This window comes from Ixodes scapularis, unplaced genomic scaffold (assembly GCF_016920785.2).
Source record: "Ixodes scapularis isolate PalLabHiFi unplaced genomic scaffold, ASM1692078v2 PGA_scaffold3__209_contigs__length_174095766, whole genome shotgun sequence".
Taxonomy (NCBI): domain Eukaryota; kingdom Metazoa; phylum Arthropoda; class Arachnida; order Ixodida; family Ixodidae; genus Ixodes; species Ixodes scapularis.
In genome coordinates, this window is record NW_024609868.1 from 139011180 (window position 1) to 139022265 (window position 11086).

The 11086-nt window shown below is 40.8% G+C and overlaps 1 protein-coding gene across 1 annotated transcript; it reads left to right on the forward strand.

The window, feature by feature from the left end:
- Positions 1–7293: 7293 nt before the first annotated feature.
- Positions 7294–10653, forward strand: LOC8042333 (evasin P1168). The gene is made up of 3 exons (XM_029970823.2): positions 7294–7359; positions 9082–9172; positions 10384–10653. Exons 1-3 carry the CDS (start codon positions 7307–7309, stop codon positions 10558–10560), a joined length of 321 nt encoding a protein of 106 aa, XP_029826683.2. The 5' UTR covers positions 7294–7306; the 3' UTR covers positions 10561–10653.
- The last annotated feature ends 433 nt before the right edge of the window (positions 10654–11086 follow it).

The following is an 11086-nucleotide window of genomic DNA, read 5'->3' on the forward strand; positions in this document are numbered from 1 at the left end:
ACATACGAGTTTCAATGTAATGGTTTATATATTTATATTTTTACAGTTAAATTTGGTGGGCGCACCTTCATTTTTGTCCTTTTTGTTGACGGAAGCCTTTCCATCATGAATAACAGAAGAGAAAATGTTATAGCCGCCATACCGTTGTTCGCCTTTTTCATCCTAGGTTTTATTTTAAGATCGTAACTACTATCGGACTATTTATGCTCTTTTTTGGTAGACATGTGGAAACATTACTTGCATTTTTCCTGCAATTGAATTTTTTTTTACTGCAGCAACTAAATAAACGTGTATATATATATATATATATATATATATATATATATATATATAGAGAGAGAGAGAGAGAGAATATAATAATCAGCAAGGAAATTTAAAAACATTTAGCAAAAAGGTCACTCAAACATTATTTTCCCGTTCTTTCCACATCCTTTTGGTCATATGTTGTCGTTCTTCTTTTTAAAAAGTTTTTATAACTTGTTTCTATGTGATTGTTCCTCAACCGAAGTTTGGTGGAGTGCATTTCCGGTGCAGAGAGCGTACTCCTTTGTAAGCTGAAGACTGTTTTCTTCCCTTCGTTTTCCCCGTGTTTATTTTCTTTTGATCATTATAGTTGTTCGCATACATCTTAGGAACATTATTACTCACATTTCCAAACCACTTACCCAGGTAGCACCAAGTTCTGGGCCAAAAGTTGGCTTGCGTCTGGGAGCTTAGGGGATTGAAAAGCCCGAAGAAGCCAAAGTAGAGCCCGGCCTGCCCTCCCTTGGCAACAGTCTGGGTATTTTGGCCCTAATTCGCCAAACAAGTGCCAAACTCAGGCAACACTGCCTGGTAATTCGGCAGTCATCTGGCATCTTTGGGCCTAAATCGCCTAAACAATGCCAGATTTAGGCTTATTGGCCGGTAGTTCGGCAGATCTTTTGTATTCTTGGGCCAAAATCGCCAAACTAATGCCAATGTTAGGCTTAACTTTTTGATAGTTCGGCCGTCATCTGGCACATCTGGGCCAAAGTCGCCACAGATGTGCCAGAGTTAGGCTTACTACCTTGTAGTTCGGTTGACAACTGGCATCTTTGGGCCCAAGTTGCCAAACGAATGCCCAAGTTAGGCTTCGCTTCCCTATACTTCGCCTGTCATCTGGCAGCTACGGGCCAAAGTTAGGCTTCGCATCCCGATACTTCGGCTGACATCTGGCAGCTACGGGCCAAAGTCGCCAAACAAGTGCCACAGTTAGGCTTCGCTTCCCAATAGTTCGTCTGTCATCTGGCAGCTACGGGCCAAAGTCGCCAAACAGGGGCCAAAGTTAGGCTTCGCTTCCCAATTGTTCGGCTGTCATATGGCAGCTACGGGCCAAAGTTGCGAAACAAGTGCCAGAACTAGGCTTACTGCCTTGGAGTTTGGCTGATGAGGTATTTGAAGTACGCGGGTGGTCTTCATCTTAATTAAATAGAAATGAAGTTTTATTGGGCTGGCAACTTTAGCTTATTTTGGGGGTCTCTTAATTTCTCCAGTCCAAAGGTTGGCAGAATGTTTTGACGCGGCTGGACCAGCCTCTGCAAATGCAAATTGTGCCGATGTTGTTCTCGCGCGTATATACACACGCCAATATCGGTACGCGCGGTGAGACTGGTTCGTCATTAAAGTGCGTTCACACCGGCGATATTATCTAGTCACGCGATAACTTTCATCGCAAAAGCGACCATCGCGGGCAAAAGGCGACGGGATTTAAGCGGTCGCTTGCTGACCCGAATTTTAGGGATGCGATCATGTCGCAGAGAGGCTGGGCCAATCAACGGGTTTTTGAGAAGCGACTCGCCAACGAAGGCTTTGGACTCGCTCATCGCGCACTCCAGATTGACCATTTAATTGCTTTTTTTTTTATTTGCGATGCGATTTAGTTGGATTGCGCGACTGCTTACATCTCCGGTGTGAATCCGCCTTTACAGAAACTGCTGCCATTGAGCTAGCACTGCGCGAGACTGATGTGCGCACGTCTCCTCATGAGATATCATTATTAGGCGGCGCATTGCAAAAGTGAGCGTGGCTTTGTGCGTGTCTTGCATTGTGATTAAGAACTGTAAACTCCTAGCGATAACAAAGAGCGGAAACGACGGGAGCTCCGTGGCACGGCTCCCGCATCCCACTTGGGGAATGAAAATGATATCCCGGAACTTGAACTATTTTAGCGTGTTGGTACTTTTTAAACATTTAGAAAGTGGAGACACAAAAGGGACGATACAGACAAAACAATCTTTCAACTTTAACAACATTTATTTTCGGCTTCAAGCTCAAAGCCCGCCCGCTCCGTGGGAGTGACGGAAAGGGAAATCTTGAGGGAAGAAGAGGAAGCGGAGGAAGTGTACGCGATACCCCTGCCCTGCGGGGCCAGGTACATTGGGCAAACGGGGCGATGCCTCAACGACCGACTCCGACGGTCCGAGAATATCAGATGCACGCCGAAAGAGTTGCTTCAGATTCTAAGCACCCGATCGTCATTCACGGGAGAAAATGTCCCGGCTGCGCTCCAAATTTCGCCGGCACGACAGCCATGGGAGGCCACTGCGAGCGAGTCGGGAGAGAAATAATTGAGGCCTATCGGATGGCGACAAGCCCGCAAAACATAAGTATCTCTTCCATTTCGCTCTCTAGAAAGGAGATTATCTTTCTGAGGCCCACAATGGAATCCGAACACTGACAGACTATGCAAGGCGACAAGGTCACCGGCAGAAGCGGCATTTCCTTTTATGCGTTGTTGATGCCCCTTCGACCTAGCCTCTTGCAAATCCCTTCCCCCTGCTTTTATGTCTTCGTGTGGCTGTCAGCGAGTTTGACAGCCGCTTTAAGCTAATCAGAATAGTGAAGCGAAACGCGTGACCCGCCGTGACCTCCCTACGTAGGACGCGAAGGACAAAAACGTTGGGACGAATATTTGTCACGTGACTTTCTCTGTCACGCTGATGGGATCTCAGGGGCTGTTGTTTACGCCGTTTGCCTACTTATAGAAATGAGCGGGCCACGTAGGTCCTGTTTTCGAACTGCGCTCTTCAGTCTTCTGTTTCTTTCGTGCGTTACAGACGCGGCCGTGTTTTTTCGTCGTAAACGGTCGGAATACGTCCATGCCAACTTTCGGTAAAAGCCATTTTTTTCAACGCAGTTCGTGGAATTCTTGTGATGTGTTTGTTGAACACGCTTCGAGAAAACTGCTCTTCGCCGACGACGAGACGTCAGGTGAATGTGCGCAACCTTCTTTCGCAAGTGTGTTTGTGGGGTACCTGAGTTGGATTATGCATCTATCAAGGATTACATGATATCGCTTTTTTATTAGTGAGTAGACTGCAATCAGGCTTCTGATAGTAGCCCTGGTTTCCTCTCAATCTCCGCAGTATTATGTGTAATGAGGCTTACTTGGCATGAGGACAGTGTTAATTCTATTTTATAATTTGCTTTTCGTTTTACAGAGAAGTGTGGCCTTTGTAAATATGTCGAGAATACACTGTGTGTATTGATAGAGGTTTAATAAACTTCTGGAAGCGATCGAAAAAAATTTTGTTTGTCCGTATATGTGATTGGATATGCAACAAATGATATGCAACGTACACATACTTCCACGACGTTCGGCCAATGCGGAGCAGATGCATCGTAGAGTATTCGCACAATATTGCGCGAACGCTAGGCCGGGGCAAAACAACTGTGCGGCAATACCTGCCAGATGTCAAACGGTGGTGCAAACCTGGACATTTGAGTGATATTGAAACCTACTTTCGGCCGGCACTGGCACGATACTGAAAAGTATTGCCGTGCTGCTTGAGAACGGAGGTGATGACATCTTACCATCATGTTTCCAACGCTTATTCAATTTAATTCTCTTCTGGGACGCGTGAAAGAGCGCTTCCGTGACACACCAGATATATTCGAAACTTGGGCAGGCCTCTTGGCTTTCTTTGCCACTTTTGGCACTTATTTGGCACTTCAGTGGGTAGCCAGAGAAGAGCCAAACTTCGGCATGCCCCGAATCACCAAATTAAGATTTACTGCGGCAGTTATGGCTCAAGTCTGGCACTTACTTTGGCAGAACTGTTGCGCACCAGAGAAAAGTCAAACTTGGCATGTGAAAAATACCCAAATTAGGCGTTGCATTGGCAGTTATGGCTCAAGTCTGGCACTTACTTTGGCCCAACTGTGGTGGACCAGAGAAAAGCCAAACCCGGCGTGGCCGAAATACCGAAATTAGGCGTTGCTTTCGCAGTTATGGCTCAAGTGTGGCACTACTTCGGCACTCCTGTGGCGTACCAGAGAAACGTCAAACTTTGGCGTGTCTGAAATAGCCAAATTAGGCGTCGCTCTGGCAGTTATGGCTCTTGTATGGCACTACTACGACACTCCTGTGGCGGACCAGAGAAAAGCCAAACTTTGGTACGTCCCAAATACCGAAATTAGGCGTTGCTTTGGCAGTTATGGCTGAAGTACGGCATCAACTTTGGCGCTCCTCTGCCGGACCAGAGAAACGCCAAACCTTGGCATGCCCCAAATTCCCAGATTAGGATTTACTATGGCAGTTATGGCTCAAGTAGGGCACCAACTTTGGAAAAAACTGTGAGTGCGCAGGCGAGCTGGTGGATGGTGATCATAATGTAGAAAACCCGAGACTGTGGCAAAAGCAAGGAAACGGAGTCGAAAAAGAAAGACAGGAAAAAAGAACGTCTCAACGTTCTTTTCCTCTGTCTTTCTTCTTCGTCTCCGTTTCCTTGCTTTTACCACAGTCTCGGGTTCTCTACATTATGACCATCTTTGGCACTCTTCTGGCGTACGATAGAAGAGCCAAACTTTGGCATGCCCTAGGAACGTCCAACTAAGGCCATAGTTAGGCCCCGTACTTTGGCACTGATGAGCGCCATGGTGCAAAAACCTAACTCCGCCAAAGTTGGCCCTTATGTTTGCCAGAACTTTGCCCAAGTTGGGCATTCCTCTAGCGTGCTACCTGGGTACGAACAACTAATATTCACATTTGTTTTGTATTTACTTTGCTTTAAATATTGATATGGAGCTCAATTTAACCTTCAAAATAGAGGCCAGTCTTAGCCATTTAAAGCTATTTCAATGCAAATTGACCTAGGTCATAATAACTGCTGGTGCATATAAAAACATTCTTATAATATCTGAAAAAACGTACGATTCAACATCTACACGATACAAAGGGAATCAGTCCTTCCAAAAGGCTCTTATTGAGTGGACTGATATTTAAAAAAACGCGAGAAAGAACTAATTTTACAACATGGAGGGCATGCCTGCGGGAACCGTATTTCGCTGAAGTCTATTGAGTCCGTCTTCACATGCAATTTTCCATTAAACTTGTCTGCGAAACTTAACTTCTTGATTAGCAAGGAGGCAGTACAGCCTTTTAAAACTACCTCTTTATATTTATATTTCACAAATATATCTAAAATGTGACGCCAACACCAAATTTTGGGGAGACTTGTACAATACTTACAGGCCGGCACTTTTGAGTCACTACAAATGCGGGCATACTTATTTATTTCCCCTCAATTGCTCCTATAGATTGCATTCGAATATGTACAAGAATCACACATGAGATAAATTACATAAACGCACAGTCTCTGCATCTCTGAGTCTGTCACTACATTTGTGCCTCAAATCAACATTGGTACAATTAAAAATTCACGGTTATTAGTGTGAACGTTGCAAGGGAAAGTCGGTTCAATGTAATCTGTGCGTCTTTTTAGATTACACTGTTACATTTGTTTGTGACCATGCACAAGTCGATGCAATATATTTTGAGATGACAAAGGCCTTCGATAAGGTTGATAACAATATTCTTCATACAAAACTTGATAGTTATGGTTTGTGTCCAACGTACTGCCACTGGTTTAAACGTTAACTCTCATGTCGTCAAAATTATGTTCGTTTGTCGGGGCTCATGCCTGATAAATTGTTGTCGCCTTTTGGAGTGTCCCAAGGAAGCAACCTTGGTCCACTTTTGTTCTTGATTTTTGTGAACGACATTTCTTATAGCGTGAAAAACTCTAAAGTATTACTCTTGGCCGACGTCATCAAACTGTTTCGCTGTGTTTGTTCGTACTCAGAGTGCAATCTTCTTCAGGATTACGAGTTGGCAATTTCAAGGTGGTGTTCTAGGAACAATGTCTTGCTCAATGAGCAGAAGACAAAAATATTGCCCCTGTCTAGAAGCGACATTTACTTTTGTTTCCTTACACAATAGACAGCAGTGTCATCTCCCGAGTATCCGTCATTCGAGATCTTGAAATTTTTGTTAATTCATCTTTCAATTTTAATAATCATGTTTTAGCTAAATGTTATGTCTCTCTTAGGAATCTTGGGGTGATATCTCGCTTTGCGGGGCAGTTTTGTTCTCCTGATTGTCTCGTGCGTTTGTTTTGCTGCTTAGTGCGTAAAAAACTGCAGTTTGCTTCAATCGTTTGGAATCGTATCAACCACATTGCGTCAGGCTTCATTGAGCGTGTTCATAAGACGCTTCATAGGCATAATGTATGACAGGCATTTCGGGTGCAAGTGTTACTACAACTACAATTATAAGGTACTACTTAAGAAACTAGGGTTGCGCACCTTGCTTAATAGAAGGTTACTCGATTTTATGCTTTTTCCACAAGGTTGTGAACGGAAGTGTTGATTTATCGCTTTTGTTATGTAGTGTTTGTTTCCATGTTCTCTTGCGGTCTAGTTGGTTTTAGAGTCCGTTCTACCCCCGGACTTTATATGATACGTCTCCCTTAACAAGAATGTAGCTGGAATTGAACAAACTTGACCAATCTGCTATAGACATTTTAATGATGTGACATCTTTTCGACGTACATTGGAGTCGATCATTTGTGCATAACATTGAATATATGTGGCTGTCTGCATTTCATTTCTAATGACGAACCGTGTACCACTATTTAGGCTATTTGCTGTTTGTGGACAAAACGAAATAAAGATTATTATCTAAGCCGTGGAAACGTATTTGGAACGAAAATTAATATTTTATTTCCGCTTTCTCTTGTGTGAAATGCTGTAAGAAAAGTCATTCCTTTTTTTTATTCAGTCACACCTCGCATGCCTTACGCCGCAAAACGCGCACATGGTAAGAAAGGTAAACAAAAAGCTGTTTACTTTAAACATGTGCTTTTGGGGGCGAGCTTCCGTAATGTAAGAATGACGTCAAACGAAGGTGGGTTTAGACAGAAAAAAATGTACGAGTGTCAGGTTTGCTAATATAAAACCCAGAGGTTCTTGAATGCTCCAACATAACTCAGACAAAGCTCTTGAAATGGAAGTCAAAATATTTACCTTTTTTCAAATCGCAGTCCTTGTTGCCTTTGGGTAAGAGAGCATATTTATATTTTGTCGTTTTCAAATGTTTTTGATATAAATTGAAAACAAGATTGAACTCGGAAGAATATCTGATCGATAATTTAAAAATGCCGTATTGCATTTCGGATTCTAAGTTCAGTTTGTTATTTATTACCAGGTTCATTATTACGCGCCGCCGTGACTTTTTCCCGTTTAATGATAAAATAGCATTTTCTTTGTCAACACTTACGGAGATGAATGTTGGGAATCCGAATAAAATATGTCTGTTTCAAATGCCAACATATTTTTGGAAAATTAAAAGCTGAGAGAGTGGGTCTGTTGATCAGCAGATCCATTCTTCTTCTAGCCGACGTAGGGTAATTCGAAATAAAATGAACAACGGGTCAGAAGAATCGACTCGTAGGCAGCGATATATATTGACAAAGATGCGAATGAATATTTTTTTTGTTCTTTTTCGAAAACGAGTACTTTTATGGCGTTTTTAGCATATCATATTCCTTGAGAAGTCAATATACAAAAATCTTCGTTGACCTCCACTTTTAGCGCAGTGACGTTCATGTTAAATCTTATGAAAGAAAAAAATATCATTACGAGAGTATAACGCCAAATTCAATAAATTTATTCAACATTAAAGCGTATCCAACCTCTTATGAATTTTATAAAACATCAATCTTATTTCTGTGTGTAGTACACCTCGTGATGTAGGCGCCTCAAGCAAAGGTTTTCTAGACATGGAACGGATCCGATTTGTGTTTTAAACGACATCGGGTTTCTTTAACAGTCAATCGTCGGATATTGTTTTTTTTTTTCAATGCTGTACTATGAAAAAAGACATACAAAACTGTAAATATCAGAACACATAAAACTCCAAACTTGTAAAATACAGGTCCCGACTGACATGTTTGTTTAAGTAGAATCTGCGTATGTGAATACGCATTGAAGTTTTGTAAATGACGCGGGATGGATCATTCTTATGTTTAGGAATACTCAGTATGAATATTAAAGCTACGCATTGAATTATTATAAATGTACGTGCACAAAAACTTGCTTAATGTAGCACATCCTGATATCTCTCCGTTGATAACTTCCGGCGGTGCTATTCCAGATCTAAAAGAAACTAGGCCTATTAAAGTGGTATAGATAAGACAGGGTAACTGGGCTAGTTGGTATAGGTTAATCTTGAAACTGCTCGAATGCGGCACGGAAGGAAAAAAAAGTGGACGGTACAGAGCTTGTACCGTCAATTTCTTTGTTCCGTCCTTGTACCATTTGCACTGTCTCAAGTTTAACTAGCATATATGACTTAATATTCGCATGTTATACGCAAACGACAATATTTTTTGGGGGAATGGTATTATGGAAGTACGATGATGGAGCAGGAATGCGTGGCGTCATATCAAGGACGGCAAGTTCATTTAGAGATTGCCTTGAACAATAACACTGACAAAAAGGCGATGAGTTGTTTAATGTTTCAAAATTTAGTAATATGCTCAGCTGTGTATTTTAAATACGTTTCTAACAGTAAATACAATCCTGCTTAGAATTATGTTTCATAAATCGTTTATATATGATCAATTGAATCTTGTAAGTAGTTTAATTTTAGCGCATCGTATCACCAGAAGAAAAATGCTAGTGAGATCGCTTCCTGCTATGCTTGTCGAATACATTATTAAATCAGTTGAACCTCGAAGGTTTCAGTAGGTATTTATAAACCGAATTATACGTTTCCAGCATCCATTTAATTTCTGCGGGACAAGATAAAGATGGAGACGAAGAAAGCAAGGAATACGAACTATTTACTGTTGAATATTGCGGCACGAATGTAAGAAAATTTTAAATTAGATTAATAGATGTATTTTGGTGCATCTTAAAGGTGCGCCTACTAAACACAACTGCAATTAACATAAAAGCTTTTTTCAAATAACAAAAAGACCGAGTTGCATGAGGTTTTCGTGTCGCCCCTCTTTAGCACCGATGCTTGACCGGTTATGTTTGCCTATTGCAGAGGCTCCGGCTAAATTATCTGTAGACTAAACAAAGAATCGGTGTCCTATTTTGCACTCAGAGACTGCAAAATAGGGCTCCGGTTCTTTATTCCGCTCTTTTACAGAAGTACCATATGTGTGTCGTGTAAATAAAATACATTTACATGGAGCCCAAGTCTGTTAGTCGCCCGAGGATTGGAAGTATTGCTGGGTGGATTATCTTCGGAATTGCTCAACCACTGATACTGATCTGGATTGGCTCTGTTCATTTTTTTTCGCTTAATTATTTCTAGTTCTAGAATACATCGGGTGTACAAAACTACAATTGTGCATTTTCCTTTTAAAATTGCTTTAGTCTTAAACACGTAACCTTATCTTTACCTCTTGAAAAATTAGAAACATATGCATACAAATACATTTATGTTCATTATTAAATTTATATTTTCAACGCGACACTGTTTTTTTTTTTTAATATTTCAATATCAGTCATATGGGTAGAGGCGAGGGACCGTTCTGTGAATTTTTCTGTATTTGCCTTTTTAACTTATACTCAGTTTTTGAAATGTCACAAAATTAGTGAGTTTATTTATATTTGGGTTTGAACAAGTTTAAAAACATCTCAAGAGAATTCGTATGTATTCCACTACTAATCATGTGCACAAGTTACTTATAATTCAGCTGTAGATATTATTCGTTGTAATAAGCACTAGTCGTATTTTCCCCAGTTTCAAAGTACTTATTATAAAATATTAAATGAGGCACAATTTACAATCCTGTAATATAAATGCAGCATTTACGTTTCTCTATAGCATAGTATTGCAAAGTGGTTTCCCAGGGATACTAAAATAAATTGTGGTACTTGCGCAGCGAGCAGTTAATGGGCGAAAAAATGTGCAAGAGATTGTACTTCGCATTATGTAACTAACCACTATGTAAACTAAGAGGTGCCAAGAAAATGCAGAAAAGACAAACCATCATTCTATTTACAACGCCTTATATAACAGTTTCTTAATAAATAAATAAACGTGTTCATTCTTTTTATTTCCAGTGCACGCAACTTGAGAATGGAAGCTGGACACCATGCACTGGAAAAAACGGAACCTGTAGATGCTTTCATGAAAGCGATAAAAAAGTAGGTCTCTGCCTATCTACCGATTACACTGACTTCAATGATTATCCCTATCCAAATAGTGAGGAGATTAAAGCTGCATCACCTTTACCCTGAGGGGGATTGATAATTTTGTCCCAAACACGAAAACAGAACTGCAATTAAGAGTCCTGCAGAATTTTATATATTACATTAGACTCCAACTGTATCGTATAAAACACAAATAAATAAATAAATAAATAAATTTTGAATCAAATATTCGTCTCTTTATTGGTGGGATGGAGGAAACCTGGGGTGGTTTATTAACAATATAGAAAGAGCGATGTTCTACCTTTTAACTCAAGCAAAGTTCCAACAATAGCAATTCATATTGGCTCCTACAAAGGGTAGTGATGAGGAGATATTTTTCTCAATTACTCGATTTCCTTTATGAGGTTAGTTCGGCTTGAGATACACATATTTTGCATAGGTGAGTATGGTAGAAATTTATTTTAAAATAATACAAGTGGAATTTAACTCGACCCCTTCACGTGGATTCTCCACCTGCAGCCAATTCAGCCATACTGACAGTGATTAAATAAATTATAATGCCAGACACGCCTCCCCTAATTTCCCAAGACAATGAAAGTATGCGCAAAAGCGA